Raw genomic sequence first — 15,615 nt, 5'->3', positions numbered from 1 at the left:
GCTCAACCCAGTGGCCTGGGGCACTGGATTTCAAGAAGCCACAGGCTACTCTGAAAACCCTGAAGTTCTCCCCCAAAGTGCTGGAGGAGAACTCTTTGCCCCCTGAGCTCAGAAACCTGGGCTACCAAGAACTGGGGCAGGTGTAATCAACTCCGCCCCAATTTCCCTAGCTTCAGCCCCTTCCCCTTATTCTATACACTTATGAATCAGGGTGTGCTGCAAATGCTTGCTCCTAAGAAAGATGATTGTGAGTAATGCAGATAGTCTTAATATTTTCTTTTTAGTATTCCTTTATTATTGTATCATGGTTTATATTTACTAATGAAGTGTTAGTGTATTATTCTCTCAGACAAGTTTATCGTATTTTTTCAAGAAAGAACTCCCTGATGGTATTTTTTTATTAAGGACAGCTGTTTAGATTATCTCCATTATAGATGGATGAAGACTGTGGAAGATGTTATTAGCACTATACCTACCTTTCTTGCTTGTTTGGATTTAATGTTTTTCAGCAGACTTATGGCTGCTATATCTTATCTGCTATATCTTAGCACTGTAACTTGTTTAATACAATTTGTGCTTCCAGCTTTTTAATATATATTTTATATTGTATTAAAACTGATTGTTTCACTTTGTTAGTACTCATATCTGAATATGTATCTCCACTTAAAAATAAAAATAAAGCCAAGATTCTCAGGAAGTTGGATTCTGCAGCTGATATATTCTGTAGCTCTTCTGTGTTCCCACAAGATCCTGGCATATTCATAGACTTGGGATAATGTGAGAATTAAGGCTGGGAAATATGCAGATCATGTAATGCACAGCCCTGGAACAAACCTGCTTTCAACCACAGAGAGTGGCAAATCATCAGCATTTTTTAGTATTTGTCCTATATTTCTTGCCAACCTCAGGAACAATCCTTGCTTTCATGTCTTAAAGTTACATAACCAACTAATTTCAGCAGCCCCAAATATTTGTTTTTAAAAAATAGTGCTTGGCTACTTTTCATTTTTAATCAATGTTTATATTTCTTCAGTACTAGGTCTCCTCTTCCTACTGAGGATAAAGTAAAATAATACAATTGCTACAAGGAGAGTGAGGCAAGTTTGGTGTCCTTTGTTGTAATCAGCAATGGCTTGTTGCTACCATCACCTTAGTTTTCTGGGAAAAGGAGTTGGCCTGGAGCAATAAGAGTTTGAAGTTCATGGCACAGAATGGTGAAAAACCAGGATAGAGTCAGCATGAAATGGGACATAGAAGGTTGATGTCTGTGAATACAGGTCACTATCAAACAGCAGTAAAGCAGAGGGTTTGAGGAGGGATTTTTTGAAGAATCAGTGAGAAGGAGGAAGTAATAAAGACAGCACACACACCCTCAGAAATTTTCCCCTCCCAACTAGGGAACTGATTTCCAGTTTCAGATCTAGATAGGAGAAAAGCAGCTGAGGAGAGGGCTTCAGCAATGTAAAGCAACTGAAAGGTTCAGCACTCTACTTTCAACCTTTTCTGCTGTAAAGATCCTTTCCCTAGTGCTTTAATGCTGTTTGACATTCAGAAACAGAGATCTGTCACTGACACATGTAGTGCACTCTCACTTTCATGGCTTCGAGAATGTGGTTAATACAAGCGCACTTAACACCACAGGAATACAAAATACAGTTCAGTGTGCCACACATGGCACACACAATCCACAGCAATTCATACCTGATCTAAAGCAAGATGACAAGCCCTCAAAAGGTGAAATGATTGAGGTTCCTTCCATTCCTACAACTCCTCAGTACTATGAGCTAACGCAATCAGGATGCAACACATACCAGTTAACCTTGTTGTGACTAAGAGCTGTGCTGAATAAAAAGAATCGCATTACAATAAAAAGAACCGCATTACACCTGATTATATTATAGGATGTATTTTTCTTCAAAACCATTGTTATTACTATTATACTAGTACAACGGGCTTGCAGTTTGCAAACATTTCTCCTGTACCACAAAGTGACTATGCATTCTCCCTTCATTTGTTGGTAGTTGATGTGCAAAAGAGTTTCTGTGTTTAAAGAAATGTATTTATATCTCCAGCAATTTAAGTGATTTTTGTGCAAATCCAACATGAATTGAAATTCAGTGAATTGAAAAAATATAGCTTGTGCATTGCTTCATAATTCAGTGAAAGTACGGAGAAGGCCAAAGAAAACTGCCAAAGTTTATCAGAAGGTATCATGTCTCATGATTTTCCCAATGGGAGAATGTTCCACATTTTCTGGCAAATTTATCATTTTTTCTGGGATTTTTGATTTTTATGTTAGTTGGGTGAGGTCTGAAACCTACCTATAAAAAACAACTTCCCATGATTTGGTCTTGGAGTTTCATGTCAGTGAGTGAGGCCCACTGTGTGTGTGTGTGTGTGCGCGCGCGCACGCAAACACACACAAACCCACACACCAATGTATGCAGATTTCATTGCTCAACCAGATATAATATAATTTAACTGGATAGCAGTGATTAATCAATCAATCAATCAATCATCAGGTCTCAAATGATTAATATAGGTAAATCTAAATACATGTTTTATATTCTTTATATTTATGTTCTTTGAGAGTGTCAACAGGTGTGTATATCAAGCTGATCCAGTTGCCATAGTATACCTGGACTTCCAAAAAGCTTTTAACAAAGTTCCTCAGCAAAGAATCCTGAGAAAATGTAGCAGCCATGGATTAAGGGGAGAAATACAGGTGAAACTCAGAAAATTAAAATATCGTGCAAAAGTCCATTAATTTCAGTAATGCAAATTAAAAGGTGAAACTGATATATGAGACAGACGCATTACATGCAAAGCGAGATAAGTCAAGCCTTAATTTGTTATCATTGTGATGATCATGGCGTACAGCTCATGAAAATCCCAAATCCACAATCCCAGAAAATTAGAATATTACATGGAACCAAGAAGACAAGGATTGAAGAATAGAACAATATCGGACCTCTGAAAAGTATACAGTGTACTGTGCTTGATTGGCCAGCAAACTCGCCTGACCTGACCCCATAGAGAATCTATGGGGCATTGCCAAGAGAAGGATGAGAGACATGAGACCAAACAATGCAGAATTGCTGAAGGCCGCTAATGAAGCATCCTGGTCTTCCATAATACCTCATCAGTGCCACAGGCTGATAGCATCCATGGCACGCCGCATTGAGGCAGTAATTGCTGCAAAAGGGGCCCAAACCAAGTACTGAATACATATGCATGCTTATACTTTTCAGAGGTCCGATATTGTTCTATTCTTCAATCCTTGTCTTCTTGGTTCCATGTAATATTCTAATTTTCTGGGATTGTGGATTTGGGATTTTCATGAGCTGTACGCCATGATCATCACAATTATAACAAATTAAGGCTTGACTTATCTCGCTTTGCATGTAATGCGTCTGTCTCATATATGAGTTTCACCTTTTAATTTGCATTACTGAAATTAATGGACTTTTGCACGATATTCTAATTTTCCGAGTTTCACCTGTACATGTGTGGATTGCCAACTGGCTGAAAGACAGAAAACAGAGGCTAGGGATAAATTGAGAGTTTTTACAATGGGGGGAAGTAAGAAGTAGGGTCCCCCAGGGATCTATACTTCCTTTTAAATTTATTCATAAATGGTCTAGAAATTGGGGTAAGCAGTGAGGTGGCCAAATTTGCAGATGACATCAAACTATTTAAGGTAGTTAAATCCAAAACAGATTGTGAGGGGCTCCAAAAGGATCTCTCCAAACTTGGTGAGTGGGCGACAAAATGACGAATGCAGTTTAGTGATGGCAAGTGTAAAGTGATGCACATTGGGACAAAAAAAACCCAACTTCAAGTATACATAGATGGGATCTGAGCTGTCAGAGACTGACAATGAGAGGGATCATGGGGTCATGGTAGACAGCTCATTGAAAGTGTTGACTCAATGTGTGGCAGCTGTGAAAAAGGTCAATTCCATGCTAGGGATCATTAGGAAGGGGAATGAAAATAAAATGGGTAATATTATAATGCCCTTCTACAAAACTATGGTGCGGCCTCACGTAGAGTACTGCATACAATTCTGGTCACCACATCTAAAGAAGGACATTGTAGAACTAGAAAAAGTGCAGAAGAGGGCAACCAAGATGATCAGGAACCTAGAGAACCTTCCTTATGAGGTTCTTGGGGCTTTTTAGTTTAGAAAAAAAGACGACTGTGGGGAGATATGATAGAGGTCTATAAAATCATGCATGGTGTGGAGAAAGTGGATAAAGAGAAATTATTCTCCCTCTCACATAAAACTAGAACCAGGGGTCATCCCATGAAATTGATTGCAGTAAATCTAGGACCAACAAACAGAAGTACTTTTTCACACAACGCATAATCCACTTGTGGAATTCTCTGCCACAAGATGTGGTGACAGCCAACAACCTGGATGACTTTAATAATAATAATAATAATTATTATTATTATTATTATTATTATTATTATTATTATTATTATTATTCAATTTCTATACGGCCCTTCCAAAAATGGCTCAGGGCGGTTTACATAGAGAAATAATAAATAAATAGATGGATCCCTGCCCCCAAAGGGCTCACAATCTAAAAGAAACATAAGATAGACACCAACAACAGTCACTGGAAGTACTGTGCTGGGGATCAATAGAGCCAGTTACTCTCCCCCTTATAAATAAAGAGAATCACCATGGTAAAAGGTGCCTCTTTGCCAAGTTAGCAGGGGGTTAAGAGGGGTTTTGATAACTTCATGGAGGAGAGGTCTATCAACAGCCACTAGTTGGAGCGCCATAGGCCACCTCCAGCCTCAAAGGCAGGATGCCTCTAGTTGCAGGGGAATAACAGCAGGAGAGAGGGCATGCCCTCAACTCCTGCCTGTAGGCTCCCAGTGGCATCCAGTGGGCCACTGTGTGAAACAGGGTGCTGGACTAGATGGGCCTTGAGCCTGATCCAGTAGGGCTGTTCTCATGTTCTTATATGCTCAAATAATATATAAACACAGTGGTACACATAGCAAAATATTTGCCAGTGAAAAGAAGCCTGAATTGTTGTTGTGTGGAAAAGAAAGCATAGAATTTTGAAGCTTATTCTTGCTAGTATCTCAGGCAGGCCTCATCTAGTTTGCCTTTGCAAGTTAAAGCAATAAATACCTTTTGGTCTGTCAATCAAAGGGGTCCCCCTCACCTGCTATAGCCGTCTGAACTGCTGTAAAGAATGTTTTCCTATAAGAACTACTGCAGTCCCAGGGCCAGACTGGATGCTGAGTGGTGTGTGGTCGGCATTGAGGAATGAGCGGCTCATTCAGGCATGGGGAGAGGTTCCCTTTAAAAGCAGGTAAGCAGGTCCTTTACCTGCTCCACACTGCCATCCCACCACTTTTCCGGGAGAAGCACTCACTCTACCAAAGACTGTGCATGGCTGCAGCGCTGTTCCATGCAGCCTGCACACATCACTGGCACACAAGGTCACAACGCATGTGCGGCAGCCATGTACATGCTGAAGCCATGCGCAAGCTGCAGGGAACAGCACCTCAGGCTTTGGTAGAGTGAGCGCCACACCCGGAAAAGCAGTGGGGTGGCAGTGGAGTGGGTAAGCAGAGCCGCTTACCTGCTTTTTAAGAGAACCACTCCCCGCCCCAACGAACTCATTTGGCTGTGGCTGCCCAAGCTGGTTTGGCACTTCCCAAAGAAGGAGCTGAACCACTTCAAGCACATCCCTACATAGAGGGTTTTTTCTTTCTTTTCCAGAAATGCAGCCACAGCAGCTGCTAATCTGATCAGGGAGGGTAAGCTCAGACCTATCAAGGGTCATTTTTATGACCAACATTCCCAGCTTCTTTCCCCACCTACAGGTCATCCCTCCGCCTGTGAGTGGGAAAGAAGTGGTGTCAAGGGGTGGGGTTTCCAATTTTTATCAGAAAAATAGCTCAGCATGAAGGACTTAAACATCCCCCATCCCCACCCTGATCAGACACTGTAGGCCACAAAGCTACACTTCAGTAAGAAAAACACAGCCACACACTGGAATCATCAGGCCCCCAGCAGTTCGTTTTGGATGAATCTCCCAATGCTTCAACCCCTTAGTGGGCTAAGAGTTGCAGCTAATGGCCTTTGACTTCTGCATAACAATTTGTGGTTTGAAACTGTGGTGACAATAGGATTTGCTTAAAGAATGTATTATGAGCTGAAAACTCATTTTACTTCAGAAGAATTTAGAACCAAACATGAAATTAGCCATTCTAGGAGCTGACAAACTACAGCAAGGCATCTATTGTGTGACCTGATCAAATTTCTGTCCCAAACGTGCCCCCATATTTAACCAAGCAGTCATGTCTTCGTTCCACGTACAGAATCTCTCATTTTGTCAAACTAATCAAGTAGAAAACCTGGCTCATTTGACACTTCCCGTGGGTTACTTGGCTGTACAATAATTAACCACCACCTGACCTGGTCCTTTCATAGAGGAAATGGAAGGTAACCTCACCTTCATCTCAGAGGTTTGGATTTCAAGGCTGAATTTTCAAGAAACTGAAAAATGCTTTTATCTTTCCTGATATCTGATAAACTGTGAGAAGGAAAAGTATACTTAGACTGAAGCATTTTTCAGTCTTGTTCTATAAATAATAGTGTTTCTGCAGTAGACAGAGAACAATGAAGCACAAATGGTTAAACTAGCAAAAGGTAAAGAAAAACTAAGTGGTGCTATGCTTTATGTGGCAGCCAGGTTCCATTGTTGTTTCCTGTGACAAACACACAAAACATAAAGTGGAGCTGTGCTCCCCTAAACACACATGGACACATGCCAAATAGCTGTAGCTAAGAACCTGCTCACAAGTTTGCCAGAACCTGCTCACAAGTGTTTAGGGATACACCTGTCCCCTTCACACTGTGTGTTTAGTGTGGCACCTTTCTGTCATGGCTCAGACTTCAGAATCAGAAGACTCAGAGCAGGAAGACTCACCTGCTAGTGAGCCACAGTAGCAAGATTTGGCAGAGAAACCAGACTCGGGACCTGAGAATTCTCAACAGCTGCCAGACTTGAATTCTGATGTGGAAGAGCCTGGGATTTCACCTATAGTGAGACTAAGTATCAAGAGGCAAGCTCAGAGGGATTCATGCAGGTGCAGGAGATAACAGGGAAGAAAGCCAAACTGCTGACTCAGGGAAGCCTGATTGGTTCCTGGTTCTGTTGAGCCTTATATATTCAGCAGTCTCTCATGGCTGAGTTGCTGTTTGCAACTTCACTGGCAGCAGATATGGTGCTCTTGGAAGAGCCCCTGGTGGCGCAGTGGTAAAACTGCCGCCCTGTAACCAGAAGGTTACAAGTTCGATCCTGACCAGGGGCTCAAGGTTGACTCAGCCTTCCATCCTTCCGAGGTCGGTAAAATGAGTACCCAGAATGTTGGGGGCAATATGCTACATCACTGTAAACCGCTTAGAGAGCTCTGGCTATAGAGCGGTATATAAATGTAAGTGCTATTGCTATAGCTATATCTTTTCTGTGTTCCAGTTTGTCTTGTCTGTACTTCCCTGTATTATTCCCTTAATTCCTTGTTCTGTGTCCTTTGCTTGTTTCATTCCTTGTTTTGTCTTTTCTTCCACTTATTACTCAGTCATTGTTAGAGGGGGGTACCTAGTTTTAGTTCAATTCATTTACTGTTTTCTTTGTGAGCCTTTTATTTTCCTTTATCCAGTTTCGTTGCTGCTTTCTGTTTACACTCTCTCTCTCTCTCCGGGGGTTGTAAATCCTGTAGGGATAGCAGTTCACGACACTTTCTATTGCATTTTAATTAAAATTTGGTATGGTTACCACTGGCCAGATAAATTGCTTTGAGTGCCACTACTGGGTTAAACATTAGGATTTTTAAAACTATTGTATTTTTACCTTTATATCCTGCTTTTCCTCCAAGGAGTCCAGAGCGGAGCACATGGTTATGTTTATCCCCACAACAGCCCTGTGGGGTAGGTAAGGCTGAGAGATCAGTGACTGACCCAGAATCACCTGGTAGGTTTCATGTCTGAACAGGCATTTTAACTTGGGGCTAACAGGTCCTACTTCAATGCTCTAACCACTCCCTGAGGTATAAGCAGTAGTTTGATGATGGAATAAACTACTTAGGGAGGTTGTGGAGGCCCCTTTTTTGGAGACTGTCAAAACTGATCATGCATCTGTCAGTGTCAGACACACTGTAAAACAAGAGTTTGTATTAGAGGAACTGCTGGATCCCATCCAATTCTGGATCCATCCCATACAATTCTAGTCAGTCCATTCTGCAATGCCAGCTCTTATGTATCCTCTTCCTGCCATTCATATGAGATTCAGAAGGGAGTAAAGAGAAGGCTGCATGGATCCTACCTGCTACTTCTCTCCACAATACATTTTGCTAAGCAGCGACCACTCTTTCCATTCCCCACCCCCCAGAACTTTGGAGAAAGAGGAAGGACAATTCATTCTAGCTATGTTAACTGATGTTCAGGATTCTTTCCCCACCATCTTGTCATCCAAGAAAACACTTGCCGGCTCAGATTCCTAATTTAGGACATTCAAGGATGCAGCCTCTGCGAAAACATATCCCATGCCACCAAAATAATAATTAACCTAAATAAATGCACTATGGAACACTGCAATGCTAAGTTTCCCCTAATCTAGTGGGTGGAGATGGAAAACACTACTCATTTGTGCCAGCAGAACTACTATGAGCCACACGTAAATACAGATGGAAAAGTGTCTCCTTTGCATGGTTTGTTGGTAGCTTTCCAACCTAGCTGTCTCATTACAAGTTATTATGAAACTGAAATGGTGTTCTCTTGCAGGTAGACTGTGCAATGAATCCAAGAGATGAGAAGGATATCCTGAGAACAGAAACAAAGCGGAACACTTGAGTCATCCAAAGAGAAGATTGGGCATCATCTCAAGTGTTCTCAAATTAACAGGAATTATTCCACCCCATATAAAAGCAGGCTAGTCAAATCTAGATTTAAAAATCACATCTGGCCTCAAGTTACTACACAGGGGGTACATGCCTTTACCCTGAACAGCTTGGAAGATCTACTTCTAGGCATTAGGGTGATGTCAATGGCCAAAGAGCCCTAAAGATGTTGCAGCATCTATGCATTTTCCCTTTTCCTCTCCGAACAGCCAACCACAATGATATGGCATTAAGCCAGTCTTGTGGGGGCAAGCATGAATTGCCCCCTTAGCTAAGCAGAGCTCACCTTGGTTTGTATCTAGATGGGTGACTACATGTGAGCACTGTCGGCTATAGAATATTCTCCTTAGGGGATGGGATTGCAGCTCAGTAGTAGAGCATCTGCTTTGTATGCAAAAGGTTCCAAGTTTACTCCCTGGCATCTCCAGGCAGGGCTGGGAGAGATTCCTGCCTGAAACCTTCAAGAGTTGTTGCCAGTCAGTGCAGACAATATTGAGCTAGATGGACCAATGGTCATATAAGACAGCTTCCTGTATCCTATATGACCATTCTTATACAGAACCTTAAGTATTTAAGAATTTTAGGAGATTGAATTAACTGGGAACAAGGAAAAGAGACAGGTAATCAAGAAGATAGCCATTGCTCCAAGAATATAGTCAAAAAGTCACATACACTTAGTCAAGAAAGAGGATTGCTTTCATGCACACGTGGCATGGGATACTTGACAAACATCCTCTAGGGCAGGGGTATCAAACTGCAGCCCTCCAGCTGTTATTGGTCTACAACTCCCTGGCTACTGGCCACTCTGACTAGGGATGACGGGAGTTGTAGGCCAATAACAGCTGGAGGGCCACAGTTTTACACTGCTGTTTCAGGGCAAGCAGAAACACCCTTTCCCGAAAGTGAGGAGACCACATTGGCACTCAGCACCACAATGCAGTCCACTTGACTAGAGTCAACTCTGCCACCACTGCTGCAGTGACTGGGTGGGGATGAACTGTCACTCAAGTTTCAACCAAAACATTCTCATAACTAGATTGAGAGAGCCTAGGAGGCTCCTGCCACATGAGCAAGTCTCACCTCACACCTTCAGAAACAGTCATAAAAGACAATACCAGAGTTCCAAAGAACAAAATAGACGAGTTGCAGTTTGGAAGCCATAGCTCCAGAATGGCCCATGTGTTTGAAACCTTGCAAGTGGACCCAAGTCTGGACGTGGGACTCAACTAGAGGAATAAGAATTATTCATTATTTAAAGCCAGAATCAGAGCCTAGATCTAGCTTAAGAAATCCCTCCAATTTCCAAATGTTCTGTTATACAATCCCTGCATCCCTGGCACCTTCCCAAGGTGTCTATATCAATTGGTTTGTGCTTGAGGCTTTTCTATTAAAACATTCCATGTGTTAGTCAGAAAGTGAGTTTTGAAAAGGGAGCTGAATGAAGAACATAAAATACTAACATTAAGCACATTAAACAGAGTTGGCATAAGTGCCATTTTGCCATATTGTCTTTTTGCCATACTGAGCCGTATCAGAAGGGCGGTATATAAATCTAATAAATAAATAAATAATAAATAATAATAAATATTGTCTACAACTGTCTTCTCAGATTGGTTGAGAGGTTTTCAAGGGGTGATTGTGAAAGTTTGTAACGTCTTACTTATCTACTTTGGGGGCACCATAATAAGGACTTATAAGTAACCATTAGTAAATAGTAATTTATTACGTTATCGTTTTTATCTGCCCGATTTCTGGTGGTGATAATAATCTTCATAAGATAGGAAGGTAAGAAATAATGCTGGCTCCTTGACCTGTTTTTAAGTAACATGCTTTATGATGAAGCGTTATGGTTCATACCTTGCAATTATTTCCAGGATAAATTTTTGCCAATGACTTTTCCCCCTAACGCAGACCTTTGACTATCAGTGGCAGCAGAATTCTGTTGTCTTTCAGAAAGTTTATACAGTACTCAGTGTTCAACTGCTAGCTGAAATATGAATGGCAAACTTCAAATAACTTATTGCTAGGTTACCTTAAGAACTGCCTGTCAGTTGGCAGATGAATTCAGATAACAAAATTTCTCTGAGGGCCAGTTGTTCACACAGGTGTCAGGTTGCTCTGCTCTTGCCATTCATCCTTTTTTTCTCATCAAGCAATTGCTTCTTCCTGCTAGACTTCATCTGGAGGGAAACTCCTTTGGTTTGTGCAAATAAAGTATTGATTGATACTATATTGCCAAATGCCAGTTTGTGACTCCTGACGATGTGGACAAGTTGCTTGGAATGATGCGGCCTACCACCTGTCCTCTTGATCCTTGCCCAACATGACTTATACTATCTGGCAGGGAGGCTATTATAGAGGGACTGGTAGAGATTATTAATGCTTCTCTGAGGGAGGGCAGGATGCCTTCTTGTCTTAAGGAGGCAATCATTAGACCACTTCTGAAGAAGCCTGCCTTGAATCCCTCAGAGTTAAGCAACTACAGGCCTGTCACCAACCTTCCACGGCTGGGCAAGGTGACTGAGAAGGTGGTGGCCTTCCAACTCCAGGTGGTCTTGGAGGAAACTGATTAGCTAGACCTATTTCAAACTGCCTTTTGGGTAGGCTACGGGGTGGAGACTGCCTTGGTCGGCCTGATGGATGATCTCCAATTGGGAAATGACAGAGGGAGTGTGACTCTGTTGGTCCTTTTGGATCTCTTGGCGGCTTTTGAGACTATTGACCATAGTATCCTTCTGGAACATCTGAGGGGGTTGGGGGTAGGAGGCATTGCTGTGTAGTGGTTCTGCTCCTACTTTACAGGCAGAATCCAGATGGTGTCCCTTGGAGACTGTTGCTCTTCCAAATCTGAACTTTCCTATGGTGTCCCTCAGGGCTCCATATTGTCTCCAATGTTGTTTAACATCTACATGAAACCACTGGGAGAGATCCTCAGGAGATCTGGTTCAGTGTTTTATCAATATGCTGATGATACCCAAATCTATTTCTCCATGTCAACATCATTAGGAGACTAAATGCCTGCCTGGAGGCAGTAATGGGCTGGATGAGGCTGAATCCAGATAAGGTAGAGTTAGTTATTGTGCGGGGTAGGAACTCGGAAGACCATCTTGATCTGCCAGTTCTGGATGGGGTCACACTCCCCCAGAAGGAACAGGTACAAAGTCTGGGGGTGCTCCTGGATCCAAACCTCTCCCTGGTGTCCCAGGTTGAGGCAGTGGCCAGAGGTATTTTTTATCAGTTTTGGCTGATACACCAGCTGCTTCCATTTCTTAAGATGAACGACCTCAAAAATGGTGGTACAAATGCTGGTAACCTCTAGGCTGGATTACTGTTATGCGATCTATGTGGGGCTGCCATTATATGTAGTCTGGAAACCACAGTTGGTCCAGAATGTGGCAGCCAGGTTGGTCTCTGGGTCATCTAGGAGAGACCATATTACTCCTGTGTTGAAAGAACTACACTGGCTGCCAATACGTTTCCAGGCAAAATACAAGGTGCTGGTTATAACCTATAAAGCCCTAAACAGGCCCTTGGTATTTAAGAGAATGTCTTCTTCCCCATGAGTCCCACCACCTGTTAAGTTCATCTGGAGAGTTTTGCCTGCAGTTGCCACCAACTTGTTTGGCGGCTACTCAAGAACGGGCCTTCTTCATTGCTGCCCCTGGGCTTTGGAATTCACTTCCTGTTGAAATAAGAGCCTTCCCATCTCTGGCAACTTTTAAAAAGGCACTGAAGACACATTTATTCACCCAGGCTTTTAATTAGATTCATGGTTTTAAATTTTTAATGTTGGTTTTAAATTATTTTAATGTTAATGATTTTAATGTTTAAATGATTGAGTTTTGATTCTAATTGTTAATTGATTTTAATTGTTTTTATCTTGTTGTAAACTGCTCTTAGCCCTTTTTTGGAAGGATGGTATATAATAAATTATAATAATTTATACTAGCCAACCCCACACAGAGCATCTGTGCGGCGCTTTAGGGCCGGCTGTTTCCCCCTCCCTCTTCCTCCTGTCTCTCCTCTCTTCCCCTTCCCTCTGGCCCACGCTCTCCAGCCCTCCTCCCCTCCTGTTCCTCCCCACACACAGAGCCGCAGCGGGCGGCCAAGAAGGGCCCCACCGCCGCCGCCCTTCTCTCCCCCGCCCGCCGCCGCCCTTCTCTCCCCCGCCCGCCGCCGCCCTTCTCTCCCCCGCCCGCCGCCGCGCTTCTCTCCCCCGCCCGCCGCCGCCCTTCTCTCCTCCCTCCTCTCCCCCTCCCACTGCCGCCTTTCTCTCCTCCCTCCTCCACCCGCCGGCTGGCCAGTGGCCACAGCCGGCACTTCCTTCCCCCTCTCCTCCTCACTGGGCATGCATGTCCCACTCACCCCCTCTGGCGCCAGGCCAGGGCCAGTCCTTCCCACTGCCTCCCGCCTCCCAGCCCAGGCTGCAGCCAAGACGGCCCACAACGGGCCAGGCACCTCTGCCGGCCAAACAGAGCTCAGCCAATCAAGTGCCTCCACCGGCCAAACAGAGCTCAGCCAATCAGGGGGCACACATTGCCTTGCCACATCTTCACGCTGGCTGGCTAAGAGAATTAATTATAAAGCTTATAATATAAATAAATAAATAATATAATATAACGTAATTAGTTACAGCTTAAGAAATCTGACAATACTCTCTTTGCTTTTGTAACTGCTAGCTTCTGTATGTGCTTACTGAAATGGGCTTGGGAAAACAAATCTCAGAAGGCGCATCTCTTACAGTATATACTGCAGTAACTCCTGCAATTGTTGCTAGTGCAGATACACACTGAGTACAGTATTCAGAAGTGTTACATTGTTTCCTGGGTAGTGAGGGGGACAAGTGTGTTATCCATAAAACAGCTTCTTCATGCTATTACATATAGTTCTGGATGCATAACCTGAACAATGCTACTGCCATCAGCAAACTGCATACCTATGCATAAGTGCCCCAGTGTTCTCTTGAAAAAACACTGTAATCATGGTTTCCATGTCTGCACTAGCTCAAGAGTGGTGTTGTTGCTGGGATGTCCCATGCCACTGTATCCTTCTTTAAACAGAAATATTCTGTTGCGAGAGAGTGATGCAAAGGTAAATGCAAGCACAGCCAAATCCTCATGTCTACACATGCTTAATTGAAAGCAAGTCTACTAAAGTTTTATCACCAAGTAATTTTGCTAAAATTGTGGTAGGAGAGTCAGATAACCTCCTTTATGCACAAGGTGCATGTAATGGCATGGTGATAACAGCACAATGGTCTTTCCTCAACACTTTACTAGGGCCACTGCAGGAAGATGGCAGGAATCTGAGGTAAAGAGATTCCTCCCAATGCCTAATTTGTCCTTGGACAAAGGGTTAGAGAAGAAGTGTGGGGGCAGAGGAGAGAGATGGGAAAGAGTTCCAAGAACCACACATTTTCAGAATATACCCTTCATTATAGTTATTTGCTTCCAAAGCACACTTTTAAGGATACCCAAGGTAAACACAATGCACAAAACTTAACTGATTGTTCTTGGCATGGCATTACTAAGGAATCCAGGCTCTCACCTGATGTCAATCACCAATAACCCACCACAAAAGAACTCAACAACATTTAACCAATTACAGCAATTATAGGTAAACCATTATATTTAAACCCTAACTGTCAAAAACTAAAGAGAACAAAAGTATGCTGCTTGTATGAGTACCAATTTTCAGTCTAATCTAGAATGGACACAATACAAATATGTTATATATGCACATTGCATGCATATGACTGCATATGCATGTATAAGGAGCACAAGTACACCATATAAGAAAATCATTCTTATAACCCAAACCTAATCCTATGCATGTTTACTTTGAAGTAAGTAGTTTTCCTTTGTGTGAAATACAAAATAAAAAACAAGTTTGCGACTGGGTGTACGTTGATTAGGAAGCTGCAACCAGTCACAACTTCCTGACATACATCCGCTGCATTGACATTTTACATTTTATGGTGTACACCTAAGCTGTTTAAAGAGTTAGGTGGAAAGTGATTCTCAGTCACAGAAGACTGATTTCACGGGATGAACAAACTGTACACAGAATAGCAGGCTTAGAATATCAACCACTTTATAACAGACATTTAATATTTATATTGCACCGAGTTGTGTAGGACATAAACACAATCCATCAAACAAGGATATTTTTCCAAACTAAGTGTCATGAAGACTGAATCTGTAACTCAAGCAAGCAAATGTACTTTTTTTTCTGTTTCCACTTTACAATTTTTAATGTTCATCACTTCTACATATTATAACAGAAGTAGAATGTGTTGAAGCAAATCAAAGACCATATTGTTCTGCCACTGCAGATAATAATGCAAATCAAACTATGCTGAAGCACTGGGATCGACAGAACTTTCCAGTCCCTTTACCTGCAAGATAGCTGGGCCAAGTTTCATCACATGGGTCATTTTTTCCCACAGGAGATGCCAAGCAGAAACCCTAAGTTAAGACTGCCTACACACACCCAGTGACAAAATTCTGTTTGTTAAGTGAACAAATCCACCATGTGGATAAAAAGTTGATCCACTGTGTGAATAAAAAGAAAGCAGTAAAGCTTTAAAATGTTAATGACTGAGATGTTTCCATCAGCCTTCTGTACAAATAAGAGCAATTTCTAATACTCTGGGAAGTTTCATTTCTGACTTCTGGGAAGGCA

At 42.4% G+C, this 15,615-nt stretch overlaps 1 protein-coding gene across 6 annotated transcripts in view; it reads right to left on the bottom strand.

Annotated features, from left to right (window-relative positions):
- Window positions 1-15,615, bottom strand: part of LYPD6B (LY6/PLAUR domain containing 6B) — a 115,733-nt gene that overhangs the window by 82,513 nt on the left and 17,605 nt on the right. For 2 of the 6 annotated variants that reach the window (XM_053257595.1, XM_053257630.1), the window contains exon 1: window positions 7,887-7,937. The exons of 3 other annotated variants lie outside the window; for them this stretch is intronic. In XM_053257595.1, coding sequence (XP_053113570.1) covers window positions 7,887-7,931 — 45 coding nt within the window. In that variant the 5' untranslated portion in view covers window positions 7,932-7,937. Of the gene's footprint in view, window positions 1-6,962; window positions 7,043-7,886; window positions 7,938-15,615 lie in introns of those variants that run through there. One more of the 6 variants, XM_053257615.1, reaches the window with a different exon arrangement.

The sequence above is a fragment of the Hemicordylus capensis genome, chromosome 1 (genome assembly GCF_027244095.1).
Source record: "Hemicordylus capensis ecotype Gifberg chromosome 1, rHemCap1.1.pri, whole genome shotgun sequence".
Taxonomy (NCBI): domain Eukaryota; kingdom Metazoa; phylum Chordata; class Lepidosauria; order Squamata; family Cordylidae; genus Hemicordylus; species Hemicordylus capensis.
The sequence above is the reverse complement of the archived record's forward strand: the minus strand, read 5'-3'. Positions and strand labels throughout refer to the sequence as shown.